At 56.0% G+C, this 13692-nt stretch overlaps 1 protein-coding gene across 5 annotated transcripts; it reads right to left on the reverse strand.

The window, feature by feature from the left end:
• Nucleotides 1–1298: 1298 nt before the first annotated feature.
• Nucleotides 1299–9906, reverse strand: CENPM (centromere protein M). 5 transcript variants are annotated; one of them, XM_016135817.2, is made up of 6 exons: nucleotides 9768–9906; nucleotides 9170–9249; nucleotides 8319–8411; nucleotides 6405–6484; nucleotides 5221–5312; nucleotides 1299–2051 (listed from the first exon to the last, which is right to left on the reverse strand). In XM_016135817.2, the coding sequence occupies exons 1-6, from the start codon at nucleotides 9822–9824 to the stop codon at nucleotides 1911–1913; spliced, it is 543 nt and encodes a 180-aa protein (XP_015991303.1). In that variant the 5' UTR covers nucleotides 9825–9906; the 3' UTR covers nucleotides 1299–1910. The 5 variants fall into 5 exon arrangements, 4 of the variants coding, with proteins under 4 accessions (XP_015991303.1, XP_036093484.1, XP_036093486.1 ...); XM_036237591.1 differs by having other exon boundaries at nucleotides 1299–2078; XM_036237593.1 differs by lacking the exon at nucleotides 9768–9906 and adding an exon at nucleotides 9583–9705 and having other exon boundaries at nucleotides 1299–2078.
• Between the last annotated feature and the right edge of the window lie 3786 nt (nucleotides 9907–13692).

Raw genomic sequence — 13692 nt, forward strand, 5'->3', positions numbered from 1 at the left:
GACCTATCCTACCCTCCACTGCCCCCACACCGCCTGCAAAGACCCCCTCATGGCCCCAGCTATTGGAGGGCTGAAGACGGTGATGGGTTTAGGAGCCACGGGCCCTCCGGAAAGGCCCCTTCTGGACCTCTGCCCACTCCCTTCGAGACCGACACGCTCTTTACCTCTCAGCTCCAAGCTCAACCTTCAGCTCCGGAACCAACCCCCAACCTCGGCACAGGGATTGGCCTCGTCCCCAGATGTCGAGGGAGCTCCTAGTGCCAGCTGCAGGCGCTGGTCCCCGTCCCCCCCGCGGTGCGGGCCAGGGCTCCAACCCTGCTCGCCGCCCTCTCCTCCGAGAAGCCTCCCCGACCCCAGCCCCCAGTGCTCGGATGCCTAGCAGCGCTGTCCTGGGGTGCAGACCCTAACGTGTGGGAGTAGTGCTTTAAGAGACTAGCCTTCCAGGTGGCTTTCTCAGAGACGGCCAAGCCTTTACCCAACATGAAAAAGCAAGGATGGGGGCCAGAGGCTGGCTCTGCCACTGACCCGCTGTGACTGTGGACATAGCTCTGATGACAACGGTCCCCATTTCATTAACTGTGAAATGGGGAACATTATCGTCCTCACAGGTCTGCTGGCGGGCAGTACAGGAGTGTCTGTGAGGAGAGCTCCACAGAGCGTGAAGTGTCCTGCCAATGTCTGGTGACTCTTGGAACTTCGACCTTCACGTGGCTGAGGGGTCAGCAGGGCCCAAAGACAGCCAGGTGCCTGTAAATCCTTCCTGAGACCCTGGGCCGGGAGGAAAGCGGGGCCCTGCCCTCGCGATGCCGACGAAGGGTTTCAGGTTGGCAGGTCCTTCGCTGACGATCCTGAGCTCCGATGGTGCTGCGACGATGTCACAGCAGAGGCCCCGCGGGGTTGGCACTGCCTAGAGCATCCGGCAGGGACCATCCCGACACCTGAGGATGGGCAGGCCCCGGCTCTCCTCCTGAGCCCCCTTTCCCCAGACCTCCCCCGCCCACCAAACTCCCACGTGTCCGGCCAGGCACAGGGGAGACACAGGGGCCCCGACCTGGCTGACGGGATTTCTGGGTTCCAATCCCAGCCCTTCCACGGATTCTAACGAGACCCAAGAAAGAAGGAAAGCAAGAGTCAGCGCACAAGCTGGCACTGCACCCCCGCCCCTCCCCCCCCGGAAACCAGCCCTCCAGCCAGCTTCTCACCCGACTGCCACGAACGTATGGATTCAAGCAGCGTAATCCTGGATTTGCGCCCGTTTTCGAACTTAGCTCTGTGTGATTTCAAATAATAGCCACTGCTCACTGAGGGCTCACCTGGCGCTGTGTGAGCCGTTGACACAATTTATTAAGGAACACATCGGCATTGTAAGCCAGCACGAGGAGGGAGGCCACCCCTGTCATTTCATTCGACCCTCACAACACAAGGCAGTGGGGTTTCCCCCACTTTCGCCTGGGGAAACCGAACCACCAGGTTCTCTGAGAAAGGCAAGGCCCAGATGCGGAGTCAGGCTGGGCTCACGGAGGCCTCGCCCCACCCTCCCCGACCCTCCTCTTAATTGTTCTGAGTCAGTTCATCTGCAGAATCAACGTGGTGGATGAGACCGGTGATTTTCAAACTGTTTTTAGCCACAGACCCTTTGTTCAAATGAAGCCTTAAGTGGAGATGGAACTCGTCAGAGGGATAAAGACCTGGGGCTCTGTAGGAGTGAGTGTGGGGGTGCGAGGGGGCTGGTCCCACCAGTGGGGCGCCCCCACCCCCCAGCACTCCCTGCTGGCGCCTGGAGGACTTCGGAGCCTGCAGGGAAGTGACCGCAGCTGACACAGAGCCTGTCAAGTCCTGACCGGGTCTTTGGCCACAGTGAACATTTCCGCACCGGGGACCAGGCCGTGGGGAGGGCCGCCCGGCAGCCCTCACAGGTCCTCCTGGAAGGGGTTCTCAGGGCACCTCATCAGGGACAGCAGGTTGAGGGCCGAGACGCCGGGCACGTGGCCAGCGCAGATCTGCAGCATGCGAACCAGACGCTGCGCCATGGTGGCCCGCAAGCCTTCCACCTGCGAGAGAGAGCGCGGAGGACAGGGCTGAGGCGGCCCCTGTGTGGCTGCCCTGCCCCCCTGACTCACAGCAGCCACACAGGCTCCCTGAGGACAGCTGGGGGCCGAGACGAGGGGACAGCGCAGCACACCACTGCCCACCGCAGCCATGCCCTGTCCACGCACGCCTGGCCCAGCCGCTGCCACCCACCTCAGCTCACTGAGCCCTTCACAGGGACACCAGAGGACCGAAGGCTCCGCAACAGGGCTGGCGAGGTTAGGTAGCCTGGTCGTGCCCCCATCTCAAAGGCCAGAAACTTGAGTCCTGCGCGACCCCGGCCACTCTCACGCCTCGTCTCCAGGCCACCGGCGCCGGGCTGGCGCCACCCCGGAACCCCCAGCACTGTGACTGTCCCGCCTCCCTCTTCCCCGGACACCACCGAGTCCGGCCACCGCTCACTCTTCCAGAAATAGCCCCGGGCCCGGCTCCTGCTTCCGCCTTCGCCTCCTTTCAGTCTCCTCTCCTCCCGACAGCTGGAGGGATCTATTTAAAACCCGAGTCAGGCGACACCCCCTTCCCGGCCTGTGCCCTCCAGTGGCTGCAGTTTTACTCCGAGTAGAAGCCACTGCTTTTGCTACGACCCACACGGCCCCTCTGACCTGGCCACCCTGCCCCCGGCGTGCTCTGCTTGGGCCGCGAACACACCGGGCGAGTTCCCAGCTCAGGGCGTTGGCACCTGCTCTTTCTCCTGCCCAGCGCGCTCTCCGCCGGGAGCCTGCTCGGCTCCCCTCCTCACTTCCTTTAAGCCTTTACTTAGCGGTCACCCGCTCCCCGCCACCCCCTGTAAATCTTACTGCTTTACCACCACCCGACACGTCACGTCCCCCTTTCTAACACATTACGTCTCCACGTCTGTTTTCCCCACTTAATAGAGCTGGGGTATTTTTCACTGTTTTGTCCTCTGCTGCTTCCCTAGTGCCTAGGACACTGCGTGGCACACCGTAGATACATAAGAAATATTTGTTGAACAGATCCTCTTACTCTAAGTTCTGCGGCCTTTGCCTCCGAAATACACCTCCAAGCCGCTGATCTCGCTCGGGCTCCACGGCCTGCCCCTGCCCCTGCCAGGCCTCCTCCAATCCACACAGCACACTCCAGAGATGTGTCCCCAAGCCTAAGTCGACCACATCACGACTGCCGGTCACCCACAGGAAGGCATGACTCGATCCCACTGCCAGGCTTGCAAGCTCCCAAAGCTTTCTGCCGTTGTATATGTTATGTGTCGGTCTAGCTCACCGGACTCCGGGCGGGCAGGGCCAGTGTCTGACTCGTCTGTGTTCTCAGGGGCCAGCAAGGCCCTAGCAGCAGAGCTAGGAAATAATCTTGCTGGGCAAATCCCACACCTCGCTGAGTGGGTTTCCTCATGTGTAAAATGACGTGGCAATCCCTGCCACACGAAGGCCTCAAAATAGGGAGGAGTGTGTCCTGAAGAAGACAACACAGGTGCGAGGAGTGAAGGCCATCCGCACACTGGGCGCCCCGTCCGAGGGTGGTGGGGTCTGTGTTCTCAGGAGCTCTGCTGCAGCCTGGAACGGTTCTCAGGCTCCAGGGTAACCCAGGACCTGGCATGGCCTGCCACCTCCTGGCCACACACAGAACTGCACCACCCGTCACCATAGCAGCTAAGTGGCCGGCCATGTGCACCCACATGCTGAGGCTGCGTTGCGGGAGTGTGTGTGTGTGTGTGTGTGTGTGTGTGTGACTTCTCTAAAGCCACGGTCAGCGGGCTACAATGATCGTAATGACCGGCTGGCCCTACCGCTTGCTTACTCGCTGTGTGGCTGTCAGCGAGTGGCCTCTTCTCCCAGCCTTGGGTCTGTTTCTCAGGGGTCTGTGAAGAAAGCCGGGCAGGGGCCGGCATCCGGGCATGCCCTGGGCCTCTGATCTGTGAGATCGGCGCATTGGTCTACTCAGGGGTTCTTAAAATAGTCACCCGATATGAAAAACACACCCGTGACAGTGTGTGCCCCTGTACTGAGGCGCTGAATAGCGCGATCTCAGGCAGGTCCGGTGACTACGGAAGTGGTGGGGTCAGACCGGTCCTCCCGTGATATGGTAGCATCTGCCATTTCCACTGGCAACAGTCACAGATTCCGCCAATGCCAGCGACGACTCTTGCCTACATTCATAATGCTAAATTTCACTTAGAGGTCACTTAAAAAAGAGAAAAAAGTAATTTTTTTCTTGCCCAGTTCGCAGATCCCCTGAATTCTGCTTTCAGAGCAGCAGAAGCGCCCCTGGGCAGGACCATGGTGAAGGGCCGGGTGCTGACCCAGCTCTCTCTGTGCGACACCACTTTGCCTTTGGAACAGGTGTCAGACCCAGGACAGCACAGCAACACAGATCTTCCGAACAAACCTCAAAACCAGTAAACGGACCCTAAAACCAACGGAGCAGGCCTGGCGCATGGTGGGGCGGCCCAGGCCCCGGGAGTCCTCGGCAGACCTCCCAGAGAGGACGGCATCAACTCCTGTGGAGGACTTTTTAGCAAAAAGTCATGAGTGCTGTGGGTTGTAACTTCAGACTGCAGAAGGAGAGGCTGAAGAGCAAAACTTATCAGCAGAACAGAAGTCTGTTTGGAACCCCCCGCGATTAGGGCTTGAGACAAACACCAACGGAACCGACACCGTAAGTCTCCATGCGACGGCTGCCCACCCAGCCGCCCACTGTTCCCGCGGCCTGCTGGACGCCTTGCCCTCGCCTGGGACTGGACATCGGCGACCAGGGCGGTGAGGGGGACACTGGGCATTCCGACTGGCGGGGGACAGGAGGACGTGCTGGTTAATGGGACAGACAAGATGCCTGGCTTCATAGCGCTCACACCCAGCAGGAGAGTGAGATATTAACATAGATCCACAAATAAACACACAAGACAGACCTAGAGATGGGTAGAGAGAAAACGAAGCCAAAAAAAAAAAAATAAATAAAAACTGAGGCAGCAGTGATAGCACCTGGCCTACAAGAGACGCTCGAGACGAACGAATGTCATCACCCCACTTCACGTTTGCGCACCCCTGGCTTAGGATGAACCAGGACGCCCTCGCTCGGTACTTAGCGGTCCTCCGGGAAGCGTTCCTGACGTGCCCAGGGTGTGGGACTGCCCCACGCCCGCGTGATCAGGGTCCTCACCTCCAGGTCACAGAAGAGCAGGGGGCTCCGGTAGGTCTGGGCCAGCTTCAGCACGGTGTTCCGGTGAACGCTGCAGTGGCTGTCCCGCCCAGCTGCAAAGAAGCCGTGAGTGCTAAGGCTGCCATTTCCACCTTCCCGGCTGAATCTAGGAAGCACTGGGCAAAGGAACTCACTTCCCCTCTCCGGGCCTCAGTTTCTGACCAGTCAGTGGGGGGACAATCCGGTTCTATCTTCTTTTCAGGGCAGTCAGGATCATCAGATTAGAAAACGAGGCTGAAAGGGCTTTGAGCGAGCGCCTTATGAAAACATGAGTTTCCTCATCTTTTAAAATGAGGACAGTAACAGCCCCAGCCCACCGAGTTACTATGCGGTTGCAGAGACTTGATATACAGAAATGACCAGGCGTTCATTTGTTCGCCAAGGCTTACTGAGAATAATCTGTGCCAGGCCTTCCCCAGAAGGAGCTCGCAGTTCAGCTCGGGATGCAGGCAAGTCAGACACCCCATCAGTACAGGTGCAAGGGCAGGGAGGGTCTGACAGGCACCCATGGGCTGGGTACCCCGAGGGCCCAGCCTGCAGGGCTGGTCAGGGAGGCTCCCCCCAGGATGCAGACGAGAGGGAATGGCTAGGTACAGAGCGGAAGACAGGATTTGAGAGAAGCCACATGGCTCAGATATGTGACCACGTGTTAGCTATGGAGTCTTGGGCGTTACCTAACCTCATGAGCAGTTTCCTCAGCCATAAAACAGAGGTAACAATACCTACCTCCGAGGGTTGTTTGTTGTGAAGATTAAGCAACACGGAAACAAAGCACCGAGAAGTGTCTGGCGTACAGTGAGTGCTAAGTGAAGGTTAGCTATCATTATTTCCCCTGTCAAGATTACGAAGTCGCAGAGACAGCAGGACTTGCTCAGAGAACTACACGCTGAACCAAACAACGGGAGAAGATTGGGAGGTGAGGCAGGAAGGCAGAGGCCGCACTGCAAACCACGCCGTGCCCTTCCAGGAGTCGGGGCCACAGCGGACCACCGCGCAACTCTAAGCGATGGCCTCGGCAGATGACCTGCTCAGATGTGCTGTTAGAAAGGCCGACGGCAGGTCAGGTTCCTAAGCATGCGTTCTGTCCGTCACCCAGGCCACCTTAGCAAGGGGTCTACCACGTTGCCCGCGATGGACGCACTTACCGCCCGTGGCGAGGAAGCCCACCTTCCCCAGGAAGAAGGTGGCGTCCACGTGGCGCAGGGACTCCTCCACGTTCCGAAGGCTGGGGTGGCCGGGCCAGGGCAAGAAAACAAACCAGAGGACGAACCTTACCACAGAGAAGGCAGAGTCCCTGCTCCTCACCCCAGGCAGGCCGGAGAATGAGAGAAAGGTGACGGGAAGCTGCCCTAGAGGAATACTTTGTTATTTCATTTTTTTTAAACTACTTTTAATTACAAAGTGAGTCAAGCTTGTAAATAATCAAATAGTAAATATGGGTGTATAAGTAAAAACTAAGTCCCCCTCTCCAGCCCCGCCCTTCGGTTTCGACTCCCCAGAGGTATCTGGTGCCGACGGTTTAGGGTATAATTCTTCTAGAATTTTTTTCACAAGCAAATACAGACAGTGATAGGTATAAGGATCGAGTTGGGTTTGGTCGGGTTTGATGCATGTTACATTCTTTGGGACGAGCAGAGCGCCATGCTCTGTTTTCCCAGTGATGGACACTTGCGTGGTCTCTAGTTCTTCGCCATATAAAGATGTGTGAACATTCATTTACACACATCCTTACATGTCCAAGCAAATGTTTCTGCAGGACAGCGGAATAGGTGGGTCACCGTATATTTTTAAGAAATGTACACAGGTATTGCCAGGTTGCTTGCTAATAAGGTTACAGTATTTAAACAAGGGCGCCTTGACCTCCTGGGCCAAGGCTTTCACTCACTGGTGTCCAGGGAGTGAATCTGTTGTCTCCTGGCCAAAAAGCCATCTTGGCCAGGTGGCCCATGCCAAGGTTTTGCCCTGAATGAGCAAGGCCAATAGCAACAATGGGCATGTCCCTAAGTGTGGCTGTAGAGCGAGATCTCTCCAAAGGCCAGCTGGTGTTCCTTCTGGTGCACAGAGAGACAGCCCCCCAAAGAGCAACAGGTCTGCTGAGCCAGTACCGCCAGCCACCATGGCAGATCTCAGCCCTGCCTCGGCCCCGCCAGGGGCCCAAGTCACTGCTGACTATTCCAACTGGTCAGGTGGCCAGTCTGGACTTAATCCTGATGCCACATGTACCTGGCATCTCTGTGCCCATGGGTTCCCAGGTGTGTCTACTACAGCCTTCTCTCAACCCCCCCAGACGACCAGGTGTCTGCATTGGTTTCTGTGCTGGACCCTGTGCCCTGCCTAAGCTCAGTGAGCCATCCCCCAAGAGGGAGAGGGCAGACCTTCCTTCTGTCCTCTCAAAGCTGGCTGTGGTCCTGTCCCCAGGGTTGCCAGCACCATAGGGAGGTCAGGCCACAAGTGTCACCACCACTCATGCTGCTATTGCCATGTCCCCACACTAGACTGGGCTCCTGACCTCGACAGACCTTAACAGCCCTCTGAACACACTATACCCCTTACGTTCGCTTCACCTGGAACACTCTGCTCACGCCTAGGGTTATGTGGCTAGCTCCTTCTCATTTTCCATGGAGGCGTCAATTTAGGTGTCACCTCCACCAGAAAGTCTTCCCTGACCTAAGTCCCGAGAATCAGAGGTCCTTTTTGGTCTCTCACAGCTCAACACTTTCTTCTTTGTTCAAAAGTCCGGCCCCTCCCCCAGTGGGCTAGAAGCATGCTGAGGACAGGGGTGTGCTTCATGCATCTCTGCGCCCGCTGTCAGGGATGCGGAGTAGGCCTCAGAGAGCATTAGCTAAATGACAGATGACGCTGCCGGGATTTATCGGTGCCTTGTAAACATCTTGCACTGGCCATTGGCTCCCCTACCCTTACCCTCTAGGTCAACCCCAGGCAGCCTATCTCTGTCTCCTCTCCTTCCTATCATAAGTGAGGTCACAGCCCCAGCACAGCCCAGAGCCAGGTACACCAAGCACACCTGAGCCCCAACAGCCCCATCCCCTGGCCCTCACCTGTATTTGCTGTGAAGGTTGACCACGAACACAATCAGGTCAATTCGGGGGCGATTCACATTGGAGGGCAGGGGGAGAGACTGTGCCAAGTGGCTGAAAAACAAGAAATTGCAGGACTAAAGATATATGTACCCACATCCTAGTCATCATTCACATGCTGCCCTTCAAAGCCGAAGCGGCTGTCAAAGGCTCCTCACCTATTCGCCTGATCCCCTGTGGGCAAGACACCTCAGGTGAGTACAGGGCGGGGGCTGGGGAGAGCCAGTCCTATTCAGATTACTCCCATCTGGCTCCCTCTGCCAGAGAGGAGCTCTGTTTAGTAATTGCCTTAGCAAAAGGGAGTTTTAAATAAAAAAACAGCATGGGGCTAGCCAGCTACCCTGCATGCTGGCAGGGACACCAGGCTCATACCACAGGGGTGTTGGACTGTGATGTTTAGGGTTAAGACTGATCTCCTTGGGAGTGTGATAGAAGTGGGCTCAAATCTCAGCTCTGCCAATTACAAGCTGCGTAACCTTGGACAAGTCACCCTCTCCATTCTCATCTGAACTTAGTTCCTGGTTGTCAAATACGCAATTTAAGTAAATGAACAGGTGAACAAGGAAATTTCTTACGGTGGTAAGTGCTAGAGGAAGAGAACAAGTGTGTGACAGACTGATGGAGGATACCTTAGATCGGGTACTCCTAGAGGCCCGCAGGGTCAGTGAGGACAGACCACCCGTTAAGGATGGTTAAGGGGCTGGCCAACCCGCCCCACCTGCGCCCGCCTCTCGGGGCGGCTCCCCTCTCACACCCCGGCCAGAGCTCAGACCACTGCCGACTGATAGACTCCTCCAGCCTCAGCCACTTACACCTTCAGCATGGAGGCGCAGTCCTCTTTGAGCATCGAATCGGCCAGCTGCTGCAGAAGAGCATCCTCTGTGCCCACCAGCTGCCCAGAGAGAGAAGGCGGCCAATTGACATCTTTGCACAGCAGTCCCTCTGGAGGGCCTGGGCATCCCGGCACGGGCCGAAGGCGGCCGCGACTCCCAGCATCCTGGTTCCAGGGCGCAGGTCGCCATTTACCGAAAGAGGACTTCGCCAGGCACAGGGGGAGGGCTTGAGGTTTGCACTCGCTCCGGTCCTGCCCGCACAGCACTTACTACCTCCTGGATCCTCCCTCGGACGGCCTGGCCACCCCGGGAGGCCGGACTCGGCTAAGCGGGAAAACCAAGTCCCCGCCCCGCGCCGAACGCAGCCACCCGGCACCCTGCCCGGCGCTCACCTATTGGTGAGGGCGTCCTTCAGCCTCAGAGGGAAGCTACTCCGATTGGCTCAGAGCGTGGTCGTCCCGCCCACCCCACCCCTGCCGGAACAGAGAGCGCCAGCACCCCAGAGAGTGCGGGGAACCAAGCGGCTGAGGCACAGCCAAGGAGGAAAGGCTGGCGGGGAAGCGGGGCTGCTGCCTACCAAGATGGTGGCCGTGTTCAGGTCAGGTAGCTGGTCCTGCGGCCGCAGCACCGACATCCCAGGCACCAGTCGAACCGCCGCCTCAGCGGTGCGCGCCTTGCTTTCAAACCGCCCTGAGCCCGGCCCTTAGAAATCTCCGGGCGACACGTGACCGTCTCTGGGCGGGGTTTCGCGGGGCGGGGCGGGGCTCTCTGAAAGGAACCGCTACCTCCTTTTCTGGGCTTGTGTTCCAGCGCTGGCCCCAAGATGCTTAAGGTGCTGCCCATGAGATAATAGTAGGCCTTTTATTTCACTCCTCAGCGAAAGAAGGTATTCAGTGATTCCTTAGTTCATTTTCATTCATTCATGCTCACTCACCAAACTCTTGATTCCTTCCAAACCTGTCCCTCCTACGTCTTCCCCATCTCCGCGGACTGCATCCTTGCAGCAATGTGAGGTCATCCTTGGCTCCTCTTCTTCACAGTCCACATCCAATCCTTAAACAAGCCCGTGGGTTCTAATTTGAAAACGTATCGGGAAGCTGACCACTTCTCACTGCCTCCACTACCACCTCCAGGACCAGCCTCTGCAGTCTCCCGCAGGACTATTGCCGCAGCCTCCTCACTGGCTCCCGGCTTCCACTCTTGTCCCCAGGGCTGCGAGGTGTTCTCCACACAGCAATCAATCATCTTTTTAAAACAGAGATCAGAGCCAGCCACTTCTCTGATTAAAACCCACCAGTAGTTCCCGTCTCAGAGTATATTGCAAGCGGTTTACTTGGCCTTTGAGACTCGGCGGGAGTCCAGCCCCTGACAATCTCCTGACCTCGTCTTTGGCGCTTCTCCCTCTAATACACCATCTAGCCACATGGGCCTTTAGGCTGCTCCTCAACTATTCCAAATATCCTTCTACCTCTGGACATTTGCCCCTATGGTTCCCTCTGGCTGAAATGCTCTTCTTCCAGACAGTCATGTGGCTTGTTTCTTCCCTTACCCATGTTTCTGCTCCAATGTTATCTTATCAGAGGGGCTTTCTTAACGACCTATCCAAAATAGCAAGCCCCCCCATACACCCGATCTCTCTTGTTTTGCTATATTTTCTCAATAGTCCTAACTTCCACTTCACATATCACCAAGAACTGTGCAGCCTCAGATTTTACCGTATTTACAAACTAATAAACTGTTTATCGTTGTTTAGTAAATAGTCTGTTACTATTTCATGGAGCTGGCAGAAGACGTGAAGCTCTCTGTAGGAGACAAACGGCTTTATCACTCGGGGTAAAAGCCAGGGCTTCGTGTTTGTTTGTGTCACTTCGCCATGTCCTCCATCGCCCGCAGAAGACCCACCACGGATGCCTGTACACTTCATGTGTGGCATGATTGAATTAGAGACTCGCTGCTTTTACAGTGAGTGGTAGGCCTGTTCTTTGTCCGGGGGAGATATTACCTCATCTCTCAAGGTACCTGGCTACAAACACAGCCCTGATAAATGGCCTGGGTAAAGAGCTTTCCGGACCTTGCTTCGTGGGCATACTCAAGGGCACTCAGGGCCCATGCCAGATGGCTTCTCCCAATGGTTATATAATTACTTGTTCATTGTCTCTCCAACTAGAGAGTAAGATGCATGAGCACAGAGACTGTCAGTTTGTACGCCCAGCACTTTAAAAAGTGCCCGGTACACTGTAGTTGCTCAATAAACATTTGTTGAATGAATGCATTGGTTTATGTTCATTCATTCATTCTCGGTGATTTATCCAATATTTCCTAGGGCAGACCCAGCGCCCCACCCTGAGAACATGGGTGCATCAGACATCATTGGTCAACTCAGTGTGAAGGGGGCTTCAGACTGTGATGACACAGCGTACTCATTGCTGTGACATCTGGGAGAGCAGAAGCAAACTCCCTGTTTAACCTAAATCCTTCTCACTGCAGACGAAACGAATTATATTTTGCTTAGAAAAAGCTGGAAGTAAATGGCTTCATGGAACCCCCACCCCAGCACAGGTGGGGCTTTGATTCCCCATGGTGAGGGGTGTGGAGGGGATTCCTTGAAAAGTTAGGTAGTGGTGAGTACTATGAAAATAAATAAGATGGGACAAGGATACTTAAAGATGGGCAGGAAGAAGCTATTTTAGGCCAGGGGAGGCCTCTATAAGAAGGTGATGTTTGAGCGGATGCCTGAATTCCGTGAGAGAGGAGCTAATTAAGTATATCGACGAGGAGGCTGCAGGCAGAAGGAGCAGCAAGAGCTGACACTCGGGAGAATTCCTGACACTTCTGAGGAACAGCGAGGAGGCCTCTGGCTGAAGCAGATGGAGTGAGAGGTGCGAGGAGATGAGGCTAGAGAGGTGACTGAGGGCCAGGTGACTGAGGCCCACAGAGAGGCATGGGAAGATTCTGGCCCCTGGTCAGCACTTTCCAGGAGGGACCGAGCTGAGAGCCAGTCAGTCAACATGTGCTGAGTGCTCGCCTTGGGCCAGGCCTGGTGCTGGCACGAGTGAGCTCGGCACCGGACGTGTCACCCCTGCTCCAGGGAGTTATCGGTGGCGGACAGGCGGATGACAATGACCAGAGGCAGTGCAGTGGGCGAGAGCCACCTGGAGCAGCAGGAGCCCAGACGAAGGTGCACGAAGGACCCTTGGGGAGCTCCTGTGACAGGAGCGATTGTTGGCTGAAGCATCAGGGTGAGTTGGTGCTTGTCCTGCGGGCCGTGCGATAGGAGACAGTCATGTGCGGGGTCCACAATGTGACGCGAGGTAGGGACTGGCAGGAGGCCCACCCTTCATTTTCACAGTACTCACCACTAAAGCTGCGCTGGCTTTATCTCTATTACTTATTGGGCTTCCCATAAGTTTTTGTGTGAATAAAGAATCATGGGGCTAAAAATATATATATCTAAAGGCCACTGGGCACATTTCTTTACAGATTTTAAAGTCTAATTGACATATTATATGCTACGCATAAAATGTACAATTTGATAAGTTATGACGTGTGCATCTAGAAAGCCACCACCGCAATCAGGATAATGGACAAACCCGTCGCCCTCCTGAGTTTCTGCATGTCCCTCTGCCGACTCCCCTCTGCCCTCCTGCTCCAGGCTGTGCGGGAGCTCTTTGGCAGCTTTGCTCGTAACAGCCCAACAATGGCAACAACCCAAATGTCCTTCAGCAGTGAAGAGAGGGACAAGTCATGGCACAGACACGTGCAGCGTCAGCGAATGGCGGGAGCACTGTGCCGAGCCACTGAAGCCAGACGCTGCGGAGTGTGCACGGTGTGATTCCATTGACACGAAACACGAGTCCAGGCAAAACCTGTCTATGGTGATAGAAATCAGATCAGCAGCTGTCTTCGGGAAGGTCTATTGACTGGCAGAGGCTTTCAGGGGACTGTCTGGGGTAATGGAGATCCCTTAGACATTGATCTGCATGGTGAGTGCACAGGTGTATACAGAGGTAAAAATTTATCACTTAAGACTTGTATTTTGCCGAATATGCCTTATTTTTCAGTAAGAACCCCTCTGTGAACTCAAGCTCACTCCTCTTGCCCCACATGTGCTGGAGAGGACCCACCACCCTTGCAGGGGCCCAGATGGTTCCAGAGCTGGCAGGGTGTCTGTGGGGTGGGGGACCCAGGGTCCTAAAATCATCTCACCCCACAGCCTCTTCTGAGCCCCGTGGGCCTCTGGGGCTGCTCTCTGCTTCCAAGACAATGACCGCTGCTGTTTGTAGAATGCTCACCAGGCACCTGGCACTTTGCAGACACTGTCTATGACTCCAGAGGGAGGACCCAGGCTTGGGAGGTGGACCTCTCTCACCCTTACCCCCACTCCCTCCTTAGCTTTGTCACTGGGAAACTGGGTGACCTAGAAGAAGGAGAAGGTAAGCAGCTTTACTTCTGTGAGCTGTAGCTGCCTCACCCCACGGTGGGCTCACAACACCGACCCAGTT

This window comes from Rousettus aegyptiacus, unplaced genomic scaffold, assembly GCF_014176215.1.
Source record: "Rousettus aegyptiacus isolate mRouAeg1 unplaced genomic scaffold, mRouAeg1.p scaffold_m13_p_2, whole genome shotgun sequence".
Lineage (NCBI taxonomy): Eukaryota > Metazoa > Chordata > Mammalia > Chiroptera > Pteropodidae > Rousettus > Rousettus aegyptiacus.